The sequence below is a fragment of the Dermacentor albipictus genome, chromosome 2, assembly GCF_038994185.2.
Source record: "Dermacentor albipictus isolate Rhodes 1998 colony chromosome 2, USDA_Dalb.pri_finalv2, whole genome shotgun sequence".
In the NCBI taxonomy this organism is placed as follows: domain Eukaryota; kingdom Metazoa; phylum Arthropoda; class Arachnida; order Ixodida; family Ixodidae; genus Dermacentor; species Dermacentor albipictus.
This window is the reverse complement of record NC_091822.1, coordinates 125704838-125723773: the sequence shown is the minus strand read 5'-3', so window position 1 is coordinate 125723773 and position 18936 is coordinate 125704838. Positions and strand designations below refer to the sequence as shown.

Below are 18936 nucleotides of genomic sequence, written 5' to 3'. Positions count from 1 at the left end.
GTTTCATATTCGGATTATGAAGATACAGTTAGTGAATCAGGTATTGCGCCAGAGTGCAATTGAACGAAATTACGAAAAAGTGCAGCACATTGCTTCAATCGTTTGAATAAATGTGGCGTTTTTAAAATCTTATGCATGGCGCACAAAACACGAGTATCAAAACAATATGGTGACATACGACGCAATGACTTTCAAAGGAAATTTATTTGGCGATAAAGCTTGCACGCGTGCAAACACAACCATACACACGCGCGCACTCACACACGCACACACACATAGATAGATAGATAGATAGATAGATAGATAGATAGATAGATAGATAGATAGATAGATAGATAGATAGATAGATAGATAGATAGATAGATAGATAGATAGATAGATAGATAGATAGATAGATAGATAGATAGATAGATAGATAGATAGATAGATAGATAGATAGATAGATAGATAGATAGATAGATAGATAGATAGATAGATAGATAGATAGATAGATAGATAGATAGATAGATAGATAGATAGATAGATTCAGCCGCCCATGCTTCCCGTATTCACATCTCTACAAAAGAATTTAGCTTGTTTTCAGATTGTGCGATGGATGGTTTTGGCACACAAAATTTAACCAGCTTAGCTTCAAGCAAATATTCTATAATCCGCCTGATCACCTGGTTACAGGTGCTCTAGACAATAATTGTTATATTTAAAAATGATCGGGAGCCACACACTATGCACTAAGATCAAGGAATCCTTGATTTGTCTTGCCGATGTGTTTATCATATTTATTCAGTCGATCTTAAATGCATGTAGCCGTTTCGTCCACACAGACCAAACCACATGACAAACGTACGGGATAAATGACCGGCTCTACTCAGCCAATAAATTTGTTCTTGTGAGCTACTTCCCAAATGTGAATTGGGGGAAACAAGGACTTGGTGCAGCGGGCATTGTCCCTGTAGCTTATCGGGAGCTGAGGACATGACCTTCAGTGAAAGCGCATTGCAAGGCTTTCACCTTGCCAGATACGATGTGAATAAGAATATCACGGCGTATTTTTTTTTCTGTAGCTGCAGGCGTTTCTGTAGCTGCAGGCATAATAACGTTTCCCACAATGAATCTCCTATAGAAGATGCCATATGCGACTTGGAACGTGATCAGAATAACTTGCAATCAATAAGGGTGCTGTCTTTCGTCATAAGAAACGCGAAGAAGAGGTGAATGTGATTTTTGAAAGGCATTCACGAAACACAAATTTACAACGGCTCTTTTTGTTTGATTTGATAACCTTCTGTATTTATGTAGTATGCATGTTGCAGTATGCATATTGTAGCATGCATATGTAGGGGCCGCATAACGTAAAACTATTGCAAAATGTTTTTATTTTAATACCTGGATGGTAAATTTGCGTAACCGCCGACGCAAGCATCAGGTGGTCACCCGCAGGATTGCCTGAACAAACCAATCAAATGCTCCCCTTGTTCACAGGAGGTCACTTTTGTTTGCTTGAAAAACGAATAACATTTCCTGCACTGAGCGGCTTGTCTTATCTAGTTGGCTCATAAGAGGCGAGGAGCATGCTCAAGTGGAGAGGGATTCGATGGGGCCGAGCCACTGCACTGAATATCGATAATCAGATAAGGAGGGTGGTGCCGGCGTCTGCTTTCTCTTGCTTCGCTTGCGGTGTGTCGACGACAATCGCGGCTGTATGCAATGGAAGCTTAGGAATGGTGCTAAAACGGATCCTCAACAAAGAAGAGTTGGCAGAACGAGGTCGTAAACGTTCAGAAAATTCTGGAAAACGTTACACGGCCACGCAAAACATTTTATTACACCCAAATAAACCCATGCTCTGCGGCAGGGGCGAGTAGCCAGTGCCGGAGCGATCGGCGGCGGCCATATTTTATTCCTTTCGGAACGGGGCAGCCTGCGCCTATTCAGTAGAAAATTCAGTTTTGTTCGGCATATTAATACATCTTTAACGCGTAGGCGTCACCTCGACGTGGTAAGTTATTGCGGTTTTGTGACGTCGCGTGAGGGGCAGGTGAAGTGGGTGCAGCCCAAAAACATTTGACCAATCACCGAGGGCTAACGGCAAAAATGTGTCGAATCAGAAATGACTTCTTTTTTCTTCGGTCAAATTATGCATAATCAGTGTGTACACGTGATATCAGATGGGGAGCTATCGCGGTTTTCGTGACATCGCGTGATCGAGAGACAGGTGAAGTGGGGGTGGTCCAAAATGTTTTTGACCAATCGCAGTGGGCTGATTGCAGAACTGGAATAGAAAAGTTTGGAATAGTTTTACGTTATAGCGCCTAATATGCATAAAGCACTGTCAAAGGCGGCCGAGACGCCTTATACCTAGCCGGGTTCTCGGCCTGCTGCGCACGCACGATTCCGGAACTACGAGGCCAGAACCGTTTATAAATCGTTCTATATTGAGTTACCCATCGCGAGCAGCTAAAGACATCTATCGCGGACAAATCAAGAAAATTTTAAGGCACGTAACATTCACGAAGTAGGCAGCAAAAACTCTTGAAACGCGCCGCCGAGGCGTGCCAACTGAGATGCATGCCCCCTTTTTGTGGTGAAAGCGAGCATATAGTTGACGTTATTGCTGATATAATCATATTTAAATGAGAGTAGCGCGTTGTGAACTGCGTGCCGTAGAAAAATCCGGGTTCGCAGTATTTCGATTCGCTCGTGAGCGAAAGTTTTCGTGTATACAGGTGTATATATACGTGTGTGCATATATGCGTGTGTGTGTTCCGGAGAAGGCGTCTCAGATAAAAAAAAAAACAGCATCTGCGAAATGCACAGAGTGACTTCCATATGACCGCACTATTTCCGTAGCGTCTGCAGGTGTCGCCAGTGAGGTATGAAGCGGAGTAGAAACCACATGCACGAGCTCAGGGTCTTCGCAACAGAACTTGTATTTTGTGAGGAGCTGTAGTACGGCGACCATTTACGCTTATGGAGCCAGCGCTTGCTCGAGGTTTACAAATACGTAAGCCAGGAACAAATGAGAACATTATTTTTTCTTAATGCCACATCCATTTCAGGGGATTTTAACGCGACAGCGTTAAAGAGCTCGTGTCGCAGAAAAGCCGGTGTCGGCGTCGGCGGCGTTGGCCGTGAGCGATAAATCCCAGCAGGTCCTTCACGAATAAAAAACAACTTGCAAGATGGGCTGGGTGGGAATCGAACCAGGGTCTCCGGAGTGTGAGACGGAGGCGCTACCACTGAGCCACGAGTTTTTTTTTTCTTTATTGCCGACTTCGACGTTCTAAATCATGATTTACAAAGGATAGAACGTGTGAGCCACACTTTGGTCAACACGGTACTAAAATCTTTTCAACATCGCTAATTCATCAAATACAGAGATCCATTGCGGTGGATCAGGCAGCGCTTTGAAACCATCTCTCACACACACAACACTCTCAATGAAATTTTCCCGAGTCGGTCGAGCAACAATGTCTCCGTTTTGGAATTGCAGTCTAGTTTTCCACATTGCGTGGAGGCTCAGGACCATAATAAGGTCATACGGGACATCCTCGGTGTTATCAATCGGTAAGAAGCGTATTCCATATGGGTCTAAGGGTAAGTGTTTTTTCAATGTTCTCTGCAGAACATCCCAGTGAAAGATGGCGTCCGAGCAGTCTAGGAATGCATGTTCTATTGTTTCCGGTTTTTTGCATAATAAGCAGTCGGTGGTCCAGGGGATGAATATACCCTTTTCATGAAGCCAGGTCTTAACGGGAAGTGTGTTTGTGTGTAATTTGAAGAAGAAAGATTTAGCTCACGGCCGTATTGGCATTTTTTTCACTCTCTTTAAGACATCTTGTCCTGGGCCTCCACGGTGTGGAAGACGGTACAAAGGTGCAGGGAACATCGTGTCCACGAGATCTCTGTATAGTTTTTTTCCTTGTAACGGTTGACAGGTATAGTTGTGAAAAACGTACATTCAACATCCTATATGACCATACCACTTCACTCAGGTAACCAGTCACAGCTCCTGGCATGTTGTGAACAGTCGAAACAATGAATCCTGGAATTTGTCTACACAGCCGTACCTGTATCACTGTTCGGAGAAACGGATCTTTTTGATCCCGTAAAAACACAAAACGTGACACGACTTGTCGCAGAAACAAATGAGCTAGACCAAGCCCACCTTTCTTGACAGGGAGGAACAAGTTCGTTCGACTCATCCTCTCCCAGGTAGACGCCCAAATAAATGTAGCGAAAACTCGGTGAATTTTTTGTACGCTTACCCTCGCAGCACACAACACATTCATAACGTACCATATCTTAGATACTAGAAAGAGGTTGCAGACAGTGGCTCTAAGAAACGTTGACAATTGCTTTCCTCTCCACCCGTCAGCCTTTTCCTTTGCTTTCGAAGCTTGATCGAGCCAGTACGATTCAGGTTCACGGTAACTTCCGAGAGGCACACCCAAGTACTGCGTTGGTAACGACGACCACTTCAATCGATAAAGGGCCTCCGGCGTGTCTTTCCAACTACCATGCCAGAAGCCGTAACTCTTATCCCAGTTTATCTGGGCTCCAGTTGAATCGCAGAACTTTTCAACGACAGTCGTGGCCTCCTTAATGCTGGCTGTGTTTGTGCAGAAAATCACGATATCGTCGGCATATGCCAAGATTTTTACGTGTGCTGCCTGCAGCCGATAGCCTGCTATGCGCTCGTTATTTCTGATCGCCAAACAGAGTGGTTCGAGATAAGCAGCAAATAGAAGGGGCGACAGCGGGCATCCTTGCCGCACAGACGAACGCACGCGAAAGCTATCGGTGAGCTCCCCATTAACAATAATGCGCGTTGAGCATTCTCTGTACGCCATCGTGACGCCTTCCGTTATGACGTTGCCAACATTCGCATGTTCCAGTATGCAGAACAAAGCCTTGTGCGAGACGAGGTCGAATGCCTTTGCCAAATCGATCTGCATCATCGCGACGTGGTCGCCAATCGCATCGCAACACTCAAGCACACTTCGAGCCACGTGCACATTTGTTGTGATACTGCGGCCTTTAATGCCACAAGTCTGGTGCGGCCCTACCAATGTTTTAATTACACTTTCAAGTCGTTTGGCCAAAGCTTTCGCGAATATTTTATAGTCGACGTTGGCTAGAGTTATCGGGCGATATGACCCTGGCAACAAAAGTTTTTGCTCATCATCACTCTTCGGAATTAGCACGATATATGAGGTTGTGAAAGACAAGGGCAATCTTTTTCGCTCAAACGCTTCACTTATAACTTCGTGAAGAACGCGGGCCAATGCAGACTTGAAGGTTTTATAGAAAGTGGCTCCCAAGCCATCGGGCCCAGGTGCTTTACCGATGGACAACTCATCTATTGCGCACTCTATCTCACTCAGGCTTATTGGTAGTTCCAGACGTGTCCTAACTTCTTCATCGAGCTTTGGTATCAATGAGAGAAATTCTTTTTCGTAGCTATCTTTAAGGTCCCGCGGGTGACCTAATATTGCTTTAAAGTGATCGGCGATCCCTTGTTTGATGTCATTTTTGTCGCGCGTAACGTGATTGCCTTTAGCTAGCTGGCGGATTTCTTTCCGACATGCGTACCTTTTCTCCTCTGATAAGGCTCGTTTCGTTGGAATTTCTCCCGCCCACAACTTCTCAGACCTTGATCTCACAAGTGCTGCTTTATATTTTTCTGTATTTATCCTTTCTAGTTCAGTTTTCACTTTCTTTAATTCGTCAACATACACACCAGGCTCGAGACTTTCCATGCTGATAAAAAATTGCAGTTGCTGGCGAAGATTTGTTTCTGCTTGTGTCTAATGACACTGCTTCTTTGAATGGCCAACATTTTGACTCTCTGTTTCAATTCTTCCCATTGAATGGCAAAGCTTACTGGCTTGGCTGAAGTCAGGTTTTCTAGTTCCTTCACTACAGCATCGACAAAAACATCGTCATGTAACAACTGCGCATTCATTTTCCAAAGATCCCAGTTAAAGGTGTGTTTGCTTTGTCTTTTCCCGAACGTGGCAGTTACCAAACAGTGATCGCTGTATGCTACAGCTTGCACATCATATTCACAACATAAGGGCACTAATTCGGCTGACACGTATAATCTATCTAATCGAGCGTGGCTATCACGCTGAAAGTGGGTAAATCGCGGGCGAGTACCGCTGGCAAAAACACTACCCACTTCTTCCAGGTCATAATCATGCACCACTGCATTTAGAAATTCGGCACTCTATCACGAACGCGTGAACATTTTGCTCGGTCTTCGGTATAGCAAACACAGTTAAAATCTCCCAGCAGTATTACGACCTTGGAACAGTTTACGTACGCTTCAAGACGCTCAAAGAAAGATCGACGATCCGTTTCAACATTCGGCGCATAGATACAAATAGCACGATAATCCACATCACGAAAACAAAAATCAGCCACCAAGAGACGCCCACTTTCACACGAAAACACTGATTGCACAGAAATGCCAAAATGATTTCGTAGGAATATAGCGCAGCCGCCTTATCCACCAACAGCGTGACAAACGCATACATCAAAGTGAGCACGAAAATTGGACACCATTATATCTGTTACCTCTTGGCTCTCAATTTTCGTTTCTTGGATTCCCACTATATGTAAGTCATTATCCAAGAAGAGACGACTTAGCTGACATTGCCGCCTTCTTGCACTGAGCCCTCTTACATTTAACGTGGCCACACGTAGCGTTCCTTCAATATTAACCGCCATGGCTACACGGTATAATGGTGCCCATCACAGTTACACAAGGATGAGTGCTCATAAAGGTGCACCGGTAACCACGTCTAATGCCTCTAAAGGAGACGCAACTCGACCTTCCGGAAAGGGCACTCAAGTGCAACTTGGGCCCCCCCTCCTGGGAATGTTCTAAAAAACTAGCGCTCAGGATGACGGCCATTGCACTCACCAACCCCCCTACCCCACTCGAACCTGACAGCACGGAATTACGGAGGCGGTTTACCCGCCTGCCGTGGATCGACCGTAATGTTCGACCGCAGTTTCAAGGTCGACCTCCTTATACCTGGCGCTTTGGGCGGTGGCTCGTCTCCGCCGCTGTCATCCTGTTTCGCCGTCCGGCTAACGGTCTGGTTGTAGGGCCGTTTCCCCGTCGTTTGGCTAGTTGGGCCGGTGAGGGTGTCCATGCCTTCAGGTTCGACGAGGCAGGAGGACACCTCCGTCTCAGGTGGGATCTTCTCTTCAGCATTCGGCATGGCCGCGGTGCCCTCTGCAGTCGCTTGTTGGTGTCCTGTGGCAATAGCCTGAGCGACTTGTTTCTCCTCCTGTTCAAGACGTACCGCCGGCTTTGCCACGACGTCAGCTGCTTCACCCGCCGCGGACGACGTGTCCTCCATGTCCGCCTCGTCCATGAGTAGGGCAGAGTTGTCCTCGTTGCCCACAGGTCCGGTCACGCTGGCATACGTGCGCTCGCACTGACTGTCTTCATGACCGAAACGTCGGCAGGCACCACACCGTGGAATACGGCACTCGCGACGAATGTGGCCCGTGCCGCGGCAGCGTAGGCACAGAGGAGCCCTGCCCGGCACAACCACGAGAGCCAGTTCCCCGGCGACGCTCACCTGATGCGGAAGGTCGTCGAGCTTTACGCCCGGCTTCAACTTCAGCGTAACCAGCCTTGTTGTTGAGTTCTTATCAGCCACACCGTATTCCCGCCAGCGCTCGCGAACGACGTCGGTGACCTTTCCATACGGCGCGAAGGCAAGACGTACGTCCTCGTCTGGAACGCTGGGCAGCAGCCAATGCACTTTCATGCGTATGTCCTGGTTGGCGGGGTCGATGACGAGACACCGGCCCTTTTTGATCTGCAGCTCTCCAACGCTGACTAACTTTTTCACTGCGTCGCTGTCCTTGAAGGTCACGGCCCATACATGGCTCATACGGTAGGCTCCGAGAGCAGCCACTTCCGGCAGGAGCGATAACTGAGCGAGTGCATCGCGAAAATCTTCCACCCGGTATGGGCGGGCCCTGATATCACAGTGTAGAAAAACGGTATTCAAAACAAAACGCCCTCTTGGCAGACTAGGCAAAACAACTTGATACTCGTCGTCCGAGGCAGAAAACCTGTTACCGCGGCCCGTCTGGGCCGCTGAAGCCGCTCCTACGGAGCTCATGATTAACACGTCCGTCACGCTCGGTGGCCGGAAGCGTTCCGTAACTGAGCCACGAGTTCCATGCTTCAAAGCGGTACAAACGCGCCTCTAGTGAATGCGGTGTTGCCTTAGAGGCGTGCGTCGCTTGCTCAGGCGACATTTCGTTGCCGCTCCGAACGCTGCGTTGCTTGACGCTCACCGCGTCCGATGCGGGGCGCGTAGTCGCTGCGCCGAAGCCCATTGTCTTACATCCCTTGGCGGGTCGACGGGAACGCTGTCGCGTTCCACTCTTGAAGGTGGTGGTGGTGGTGGTAAACATTTATTGCTTGAGCCTTTTTGCAACATTACTTGTGAGGGGGCTCAGGAGCGCGTAGGGTGTCCGGGAGTTTGTGGCCCTCGGCGACCCTCAGAGCCCAGTCCACCAGCCGTATTTGGTCGGCTGGGTTGGAGCTAGACACCGCGGTCTCCCATCCCTCGACGTCGGTGAGTTGCCACTCAGAGGGTGGCTGGAGCTCAGGGCATAGGAACATAATGTGATGGAAGTTAGCTCTAGGTGCGCCGCAGAGCGTACATTCCTGTTGATATAGGCCTGGATGAACCAGGGCGAGAAAAGCTGGAGAAAGAAAAGTTTGTGCCTGAAGCTGGCGCCAGGTACTTTGTTGGAATTTTGTTAAGGATTTATCTGGGGGAGGGTATCTCAACCGCATTTCGCGGTAGTGGAGGGTGATCTCGTGATATTCGACCAATCGGTCTCTGGCGTTATCCAGGTCATCGGACGGCGTGGCTCGGTTGACGGCTACTCGAGCGATAGAATGGGCCATCTCATTGCCTGGATGGCCTGCGTGCGCGGGCACCCAGATGAGCTTAATTGGTCTGAGGGGGGTCTGATGATTGAGAATTTTCAGTGCCGGTTCATGAACTCGGCCTTTCGAGTAGTTGCGGATTGCAGTTTTTGAATCACTAAGGATAACCTTGGCAGTGGTGGTTGAGATGGCCAGCGCTATGGCAGCCTCCTCCGCCTCTATGGAGGTGCGCGCGTGTATTGTGGCAGCTGTGATGTAACCAAGTTGATGGGACACTGCACTTACGGCATAGGCTGGTTTCTGTGGGTAACTAGCGGCGTCGACACACACAGTGAGGTGGTCGTGTTGGTGTTGTTTGTAGAGGGCTTTTGCCCTGGTCTGCCTGCGTGCCTCGTGATGCACGGGGTGCATGTTTTTAGGCAGGGGGAGAATAGTGATGCAGTTTTGTATGTCCGATGGTAGAGGACATGTCTGATGGGCCTGGGAAGTCGGGATTAGTCCTAGTTTGTCCAGGATGTGCCGACCTGTGGTGGTAGAGGACAGCCTCTCAATTTGGGCTGTGCGATGGGCTTCCGTGAGCTCATCAAATGTGTTATGTACCCCCATGCGAAGGAGGCGCTCGTTTGGCGTGTGCCTGGGGAGGTTAAGTGCAGTCTTATACGCCTGACGTATAAGGGCATCCACTTTTTCTGTTTCCGTCCGGTTGAGATGTAGGTATGGGAGCGAGTATAGTACTCTGCTTATGACAAAAGCCTGCACTAACTTTCTCAAGTCATGCTCTCTCATCCCATTGTGTCTATTGGCTATCCGCTTAATCAGGCGCATAGTGTGGTGTACTGTGGTGGTGAGTTTGTTCAAGGTCGCTGTATGTCTGCCGTTGTTCTGCATGACCATGCCAAGCACTCGTAGCTGTGTGACCTCTGGAATGGAATACGTCTTCATGTGGATACGGATGCTAGGGTTTGGAGTTGGGTCTGTGCGACTCTTCGGGGTGTGAAGAACAAGAAGTTCCGACTTGGTGGGGGAGGACGCGAGACCTATTGCCATAGCCCGCTCCACCACCACATCGGCCCCTGCTTGTAAGGTCGCCTCCATGTCGCCTATGCTACCTGTAGTGGTCCACAAGGTGATATCATCTGCATACAGGGAGTGCGAGAGGTTGGGAATATTTGACAGGTCTCTGGCCATGGGAATGAGAGTAAGGTTAAAGAGTAGTGGCGAGAGCACTGACCCTTGCGGTGTGCCTCTGCTACCCAGTTGCACCTTGTCTGTTGTCAGTTCTCCCACAGTAAGGACCGCAGTCCTGGCATGTAGGAAAGCTGTGACAGAGGCGTGAGTTCTCCCGCCTACGTGTAGATCGGATAAGGCATTCAGCACTGCGGTATGTTCCACATTGTCAAAGGCCTTGGTCAGGTCGAGTGCTAGTATGGCTCTTGTGCGTTTGGCATGCCGGGGGTGCAGGACTTCTTCAGAGAGCTGAAGCATGACGTCTTGCGTGGATAGATGCCCGCGGAAGCCAATCATTGTGTGAGGGAAGAGATTATGTGTTTGCATATGCTGTTGGAGTCTTTCTAGTATGACATGTTCGAAGAGCTTACCAAGACATGAAGTGAGTGAAATCGGACGTAGGTTTTTTAGATCTAGCGGCTTGCCTGGCTTGGGAATAAAGGTTATCTTTGCATGGGTCCACTGTGGTGGGAGGGTTCCTGCGGCCCAGTGCGAGTTAAAGAGTTCGGTTATCGCCTGTATCGACCTGTCATCAAGGTTTCGAAGGGCTTTGTTCGTGATGTTATCCTCCCCTGGAGCGGATGTGGTTCTGAGCTTATGTAAGGCTGCGCGGACTTCCCAGACAGTGATGTCTGCATCTAGTTCTGGATTGTCCTGGCCGGTGTAAGGAGGTAAGGGGACCCTTGTGCGGTCCGCCAGATATAGGGTTTGGAGAGAGTCCAGTAGTGCTTTGTCTTCCGCTGGGTTGCTGTGCAGCAGCCGCGAAAGACTCTTGCGCTGTTGGATCTTGTTATTTTCGGGGTTTAGCAGGCATCGCAGGAATGACCACGTGTCCTTTAGGCCTAAATTCGCGCTCGTGCGGTCGCAGAGCTGCCCCCACTGTTGGCGTGTTAGGTGTGTTGCGTGCTCTTCTATTTCCCTGACAAGGGCCGCGATTCGGGTTTTGAGTTTGCGATTGTGCTTATTTGCTAGCCAGCGTTTCTGTAAGCTGTTGTGTGCCTCCCACATGTGTAATAGCCTACTGTCTGCGAGTTCTGAGTCTGACGCGGTTCGTACCTGGGATGTGGCCATTGTGGTATCTGCCATTAGTTGCTGCACCCACGTGTCCAGGTTATCGATGGTTTCAGGTGCGGCTGCTCTAATCCTTCGAAACCTGTCCCAGTCAGTGATGGCGACTTGGCGGCGTTGTGTCTTGGAGAGCGTACGGGTAGGGATGTAGGTGCTAAGGATGAAGTGGTCACTGCCCAATGAGTTGAGCGTATTGAGCCATGTACCATTGGGTATGTGCTTAGTGAGAGTAAGGTCCGGGTTTGTGTTATGTTGGACACTGTTGCCGATCCTTGTGGGAAAATTAAGATCGTTGAGGAGCGAGAGCCCCTCATTTTGGATGAGCGTCCACAGCGTGGTACCCTTCCGGCAGTTCTTTCTGTATCCCCAGGCAGTGTGGTTTGCGTTGAAGTCGCCCACTATTACTAATGGGTTCCTTCTGCAAATGTCTAAGGTTTTACGTATCGCCGTTACTAGCGGGGATGCAGGGCCCTTGGGGGGGCTGTAGATGTTGAGCACAAACAGACTGGTGTCGTGTCTGTGTTGGGGAAGAAGTTCTATGAGCACTCCATCAATGTCCGGAATATCAAGTGGATGGAGCGTAGCTGTATAATTTCGATGTACCAATGTGGCTACCCTGCTGGAGGTCGCATTGGCGATCTCGAAAGGTGTGTAATTAAGGAGCTTTGCGGGCCCTTGTGTTTCTTGTAGTGCTATGATTGTGGGCGTTTGATCTGTGGGCAGGGACTGTAGGTGGAGTTGGAGGTTGCTGCGCTTAGCCCTGTAACTCCGGCAGTTCCACTGCCAAACCACGGCCCCCTTAGGCCGTGATGCCATGATGATGACTGTGAAGGGACTCGGCTACGGAGGCCGAGGTTGTAGAATTTGAAGCTAGCAGCCCATTGAGCTGAGTTTGTATCTGAGACACGGTTGCTTCTTGGGTGCCCTGCCGTTTCTCGAGCGCCGTGAGTCTATTAGCTATATTTGCCATCCAGGCGGTATTGTCTTTCTGCATGGCCATGAGGCTTTGTTGCATGCTTTGGATAGCGTTTGCAAAGTCTGCCATGGAAGTGGTCCCGTTTTGAGAATTTTCTCCGCTACCATCTGGCTGCGCACGGCGCTTCTGAGGGGGATTCCTGGTGGGGGACGTTGCTTGTGACGGAAGGTTAGATGCCTGCGGCGCAGAGGGGGGTCTGACAGAGGGAGCCCTAGCGGCGTGTGGGGGATTAGGAGAGTCGGTTCTGCGCGTATGCATGTCGCGTTTAAGCAGTGATTGAATTTGTTCACGTAGTTCGGCGATTTCGGCACTTTGTTTCTGAAGCTGGGCCCTGAGCTCCTTATTTTCCCGCTCGAGAGACGGAGACCGCGGCCCCCAGCTCACCTGTTTCGTGGACTGAATCTCCGTCCCAGGTAGAGGAGGGTAGGAGGTGGAGCGGCTCCTGGTCCGGCCGCGCCCGGTTGTGGATCTGGATCAGGACCTGGACTGCGTCCTGGAGCGAGAGGCCCTGTCCGACTTCTTCTGGGGGTCCGAGAGCAGCCTCGTGGGACTGCGGGAGCTGCGTTGTTGGGTGGAGTCGGGGGTAGCCTTTTTCTCGATCAAAGCCACCTTGACGGTGGCGGGTGGAGACTTGGTCTTGCCGGTGCGGTCAAACCGCACCTTACACTTTTTGCACCCCGTGAAGTGCGCCTCTCCACAGAGGATGCACTTGGCGTTGCAGGTGGGTGGTTCGACGAGTTGATGCTCTACTCCGCATCGCGGGCAGCGGTTGCTCTTGGGGTGCGGACACACGTCCACTCTGTGCCCTGCCCTCCAGCAGTTGTGGCATGCCTCCACTTTTGCCTTGAAATGGTGGCAGGCATATAGAGTCCCATAGAAGTTCAGCTGCTTCGGGAACGCTTGCACATTGATGAAGGTGATTAAGATAGACTTGGTTTTGCCCAGAGGTCTTGCGTCAGTGATCGTGTACTGGGAGCTCTTATTCATAGCTACCAAATCTTGGATGATTTCTTCTTGATTTTGACTGTATAGCGCATTGTAAATGATGCCACGTACCGCATCGTCAGGGGCGGCCACGTAAGCGCGGAGTGGATAGTGCACGGTGTCGAGTATCAAATAGTCCACAGCCACATACCTCTTCGCTCGGTCCTCCGCAGGGGTACTGATCGTGAACGAGTTGTTGAATGGGTTCAGGCGCAGTTTGTCCTCCTGCCGGGCGGTGTTATAGTCAATGCGGGCGTTCGCGCATACGAGTGGGAGACGCACTCCGCCGTTGCACTGTCGCACGCACAGTCCGCCGCCGGGTCGGAATATGACCTTGAGGTCCGTTTTGGGTAGCTGGGGTAGAGGAGCGTGCCTTTTTGGCTTGCCGGAAGTCAGCGGAGCCGTCGGCGGGGTGGTTGAACTAGAAGAACTGCCGGTAGAACCGGCCGATGCGCCGGGAGCGGACTCGGCGCCAGGTGTTGGAGCTTGGGGAAGGCAGCCTTCCGGGCTTCAAAGGCCCTCTGCCACCTTGGGTCACTTGCGAACTCCTCTGGGGTGATATTTTCTCCCTCGACACGGTAAGCCATCTCAAAGGACGGCTCCATGTCGCTGAGCGGCGTCGGAACAGACGCCGGTAGGCCAAGACCTAACCGGCTGTCGTGGCGAGACGCTCGTTGCGTTCGGCGTAAAGTAGGCCTATAGCGCGGCGGCCGCCGCGTCAGATAGAAAAGCGCTTCTCGCGCACAAGGTCCGGTCGGAAAGTTCCGAAGAAAGGTGAAGACGGGTGCCGGGCACCTGCACTGACCTTTGGGGACCGGTTTCAGGCCATTTACGGTAAAATATCCGCCATCTCGGTGAAAAATTCTCGGAGCCGATGTAAGGTGCGTCCGCTCTGCTCCGCCGCTGGTGGCGTTCCTCTTGAAGGCGAAGCTTAAGCGTCCTCCAGTTCTTTATGCGAAGCATATTACGAGAGCTCAACCCAGCTCCTCAGGCGCGGCGGTGTCGCCTTGAAACCACGTGACACCGTGACGTCACGACAGAGGAGAAGAGGCTTTGGCTCAACTCTTGCAAGACGGGCTGGGTGGGAATCGAACCAGGGTCTCCGGAGTGTGGGACGGAGACGCTACCACTGAGCCACGAGTACGATGCTTCAAAGCGGTACAAAAGTACCTCTAGTGAATGCGCTGTTGCCTTAGAAACGAGCTGTTTCTAAGGCGTGCGTCTCTTGCTCAGGCGCAGATTTCGTTGCCGCGCCGAACGCTGCTTTGCTCGACGCTCACCGCGTCCAATGCGGGGCGCGTAGTCGCTGCCCTGTAGCCCATTGTCTTACACCCCTTGGCCGGTCGACGGGAACGCTGTCCCGTTCCACTCTTGAAGGCGAAGCAGTAATGCATGAGTTGTTTCTTCGTCTAGCCGAACCAAATATAGCCAAGCAACAGCAGTTCACCAGGCCAATGCCTCCTTTACTAGATGCCAGCCGCGTTGCTCGCTTTCCCATTGCGGCGGCGGTTCCCTTAGTTGAAGTTAGTTCAGCATAAATTCCGTGAGGCGGCGCTCGTTGCCTTTTCAACTTCCGGCGGATGTGGCAGCGGCGGCTGAATGCTCCGCGGGCGCTTTATGTGCGCGGGCGTCTGTTAGCGAGCGTTATCGCGGGCCTCCGAGATGGCAACAGACGCCATGGTAATCTCGGAGGCCGCAGCACGTGATCTAGGTTGCAGACGTCCGCCACAAGCGGCGCTCGTTGCCTTTTCGCGGAGGAGAGAAAAGGGAGAGGGCCAGGAACCGAGTTTACGGACAACGTGGCTGGCATCTAGTAAAGGAGGCATTGACCAGGCTAAACAGTGGTTCAACAACTAAAATAAAGGCTAGTATGCTTCGCATCCTGGGCTTAACCTTACCTAAGCCACAGCCATTTTTTGCTTTCAACTGAAGAGGGGGGTCTTCGCGGCCGCCATGTTGTAGTACTAGCGAGCCGGGAGGCTGCGTAAGAAGCGTGACAACACGAACGACAGGTGCTCTTGCGCCGAGAGACATATCGATAACAGTGATACGATACGGTGACAAATGGTCACCGTGAAAAAGTAAGACAATGCATGCGCGATAGCATGGTGCACTGACGTCATCGTGGCTGGCTGCTCAGGCATGCCACAGACACCACGCTGGAAAGCGGCGCCGCTGACGTCACCGGAAATGTATTCGTACAGCTCCGTGAACTATTTCCATCGTCCTCGCACTACGTGCAAACCAAGTTTAGTAATGGGCTTTGGCGTATCGGAGCGAATATAGTGCCACGCCAACCAGGGCAACTGATAAGAGGGAGAGACCATTGGAACAATACGACACTGCAACATGATATTATGGTACTGCTTCTTGATTCTGAAAATACTTTGGCGACAAATAAGATTACGTAATATATGACGTCCACATATGAAGGTGCAGATACTTACGGAAAATCTTAGCAGCAATACTCCACAGGCTTATCAGTATACCAATGACGTTGAGTACCTGAAACGACAATAATAAAAATTATTAAAGGATTGGTCAGGAACCACTGGCGATCATGTAAACTTGAGCCAATAGTAAACGGTTTCTGAAGGCTATTCACTTTATTCAAGGAATGGCGTGGTTGATGGCGCATATTTGCTGCAATCAGAAATGTATTCAGGAAGTATTTTTGATTTCACGGCGTGATTCCGAGGAAGAAAGTCATTAGCCAACTCATCTGTAGTGGTGATAGAGGCGGCTTTACATAAAGCCAATTCGTCAAGTGGGTGGTGTGTCCAGCGACCACCCTACCCGTCTTACGATCCACCTCTTGTGGTGACTTCTCTCGCAGTCGCCATAGAGGGCGAATCGATAAAAAGATAAAATGCGCGCTCTGTCGGCGTTTTGCTTCATGAGATTTGTTCTTGGGTCCCCAGTCTCAAAATGCTGAGGAATAATTTAGTCAAAAATATAAGACCTCCTGTGAGCAACCTTAGTGATAGAATGGCGCGGCTATATCATCCTCGCCCACCGCACGTCATATTGGCATATGCATACACATATCTAAGTATATACGGAACCTCATGGTGGCGCCAACGCCGGCGACAAAAATTCACTTAGAGTGTCCATGTGATTGCTGTACCAATAAAACAGGAATACCCTGCACGTACCCGCGTCTAATACTAGAGGTTCAGATACCACAGAGCTCACGAGCGAGAGCGCGACGATGATTCGGCGAGAACCACGCCCCTCTACGTGGTCACTCTGTCACGTGACAGCATATGTCCTTTCCATCGCAGGTGAAATTCCGAGTGCCAGTCGTCAACCACGAAAATAAGCGAAAGAGAAATGGAAATCTACGACCTTAAAGTTTAGTTTTATTCGATTTGCGAAGCAAACGTGATTAATGACGTATATGCGTCAGCAAAGTGCCAAAGGAACAGCGAAGGTAGCGACTAGTTTCTTTACAAGCACACGGCATTAAAATGTGGTTTGCCCATGGAAGAAGAGCGCATTCTGAATCGTTCAGACATGAGACCTGCAGCGTATTTTGAGCGAGAAACGACGCCCGCAACCGTCAGCCCAGGCGTCGCAGCAATGCGATACAGCGCCGCACATCTCCACTTTGTGACGCGAGAAAGCTCTAGTGCAGCACTACCTGAGCCTGAATCTATGCAGGGTGTCCCACGTAACTTGAGCCTAACATCGAATATATGCAAATGCCATGTAGCTGCACAGAACCAAGGTAATGTTGCTTGTCGTCGCTGGGAGATACTCAGATTATTTCTTTTTCATTCTGCCTAATTAGGTAATTGCAACTAATTATTTCATCAGCTCTTCAAATATTATAATTAGATGAAAAGTGTCAATTGGAAAATTGTAGAGAAGCATGAAAACTTGCCGATACAGGTTTCTGTTGCTCGATACGTGCTACATAAAAGTATTTTCCAACTCGCAACTATCAACGGCGCACACAAAGGGCTTAAACTGAGCAATCTCTCTCTCTCTGTATTGGGAAAAAGGCTTTCTGACTTCAAATGGAGTGTTCTGACCAGCTCGCCATGCAATGCGACCCTTTAAAAGCATCACATAATCGTGACCTTGCAGAACCTGACTGCTCAATTTCCAACCCAGCTGTTTCCTCTGAGCAGTTGCACCAACGTTTCAGTTGCTGGAAATGAAATCCCATACTTTATAACCATGGTTGCATTTTTTTCTCCAGTTTGAAACGTTGACCGCATCTCAGACTTTCAAACACCTTGATTGTGTGGTTTTTGCTTTTATTACGAATGGTTGTTTTTGATCCAAACACATTTGAATTCGCATACAAATTTGCTACAGCATTCTGTCGTGATATTTGATCTTGCAGGTATTGTTTTGCCAGGGCAAAATGTGAAATTCCGCATCTTTCGTAAAACGCACTTGTAACGGCCATGATCGCTTTCGTATGAAGTTTGCTTCTAAAGCCCTAACTTATCCACATAATTTGAACTCGCCTGCGCAGATTCCATAATGCGGCCCAAATTTTCATCGAAAGTAAACAAAGTGCTTGGTTAGTTTAGCGGCAACGCCGTACACCGGGAAAACCTCATATGAACGAAGTATATGACATAACCTAGGGAAAATACTGTAAGAACTAAGATTCAATAAATATTTACTGTGCTCTTAATTATTGCAGCAACAGTAAAGTTTCGCTATACATTACACCTATAACTATCCCTGTTGCCACCAAATGTAATCTTGGTGTAACGTAGCGCTCCCTCGGTAGTTTTGTATATATATATATAGCGCTAAAGGGAAATATAGCGTGACGACCGCCTACTTGCTCGAGGAAGCTAAGTTAAAGAGAATATTTATGTAACTTTGTATACTTAACAGTCATAGGTGGCCTTCCAATTCTATTTTTCTTTTTTTGCAGTTTTCCAAGCTTGACGGCCTATGTTCCAGGGCAGCGGCCTAAACCTCGTTCCTCTCATGAAACGATTTCGTAACACTCCGGAGTGCTTGAACCCGTATACAATTGCAAATGCCCCCATATATTCACGCACTTCATATTTTGCCGTCTTTTTACTGCGTTAAGAATTATATCGGAATCCAAGTGAGCTTTTGCCGTTGTCGCCGCCGTCGTCATCGCCGTGAGGTTTCGTATATATTCAGATATGTCTATGCGACATGCCACGCCACTCTATAGCAGAGGTGGTGTGTGCTGGCTATATTCTCACACCCCTCTATCGATAAAATTTGTCATACCAGATCAAAATTGATAGAATTGACAAAATTATTTCTCAGAATTTATACAGCGTTAGACCACGAACAAAGGTCATGAAACAAAACACCGACATCGCATGCCTTTTATCTAACATGTTAACAAACTTCAAGATTATTACTACGAACGAATAACAGAGCTCAAACATAAAAATAATGTAATTTTATGGTTGTAGCAGTGCACTACTTCCGCGATTGCCCCAGAAAAGAGATTTGAAACGTACCCGATACGGAGAAGTGGCGTAAGGACGCTTAGATAGACATTGGCTGTACTTAATAAAGATAAGCGAAATTGTCTGATGACAGGATTCAAACAGAGGACCCATAGCACAACAAATCGCTTTTACACAGTCAGCTTACGTTTACTTCAATTCACATTGCCACTACATCTGCAAGTCTTGCCGTTAGTATAATATTCTTACAGATTGCTATCGCATTCATTGCTTCATCCTTAGGGCGAAACTGCGATATGTTTATCCATAGCATGCCCCTTATTTTC

At 49.3% G+C, this 18936-nt stretch overlaps 1 protein-coding gene across 3 annotated transcripts in view; it reads right to left on the bottom strand.

Annotated features, from left to right (window-relative positions):
* Positions 1-18936, bottom strand: part of LOC139056090 (uncharacterized) — a 142109-nt gene that overhangs the window by 94666 nt on the left and 28507 nt on the right. For all 3 annotated transcript variants that reach the window (XM_070533949.1, XM_070533950.1, XM_070533951.1), the window contains one exon: positions 15635-15692. In XM_070533949.1, coding sequence (XP_070390050.1) covers positions 15635-15692 — 58 coding nt within the window. The remainder of the gene's footprint in view (positions 1-15634; positions 15693-18936) is intronic.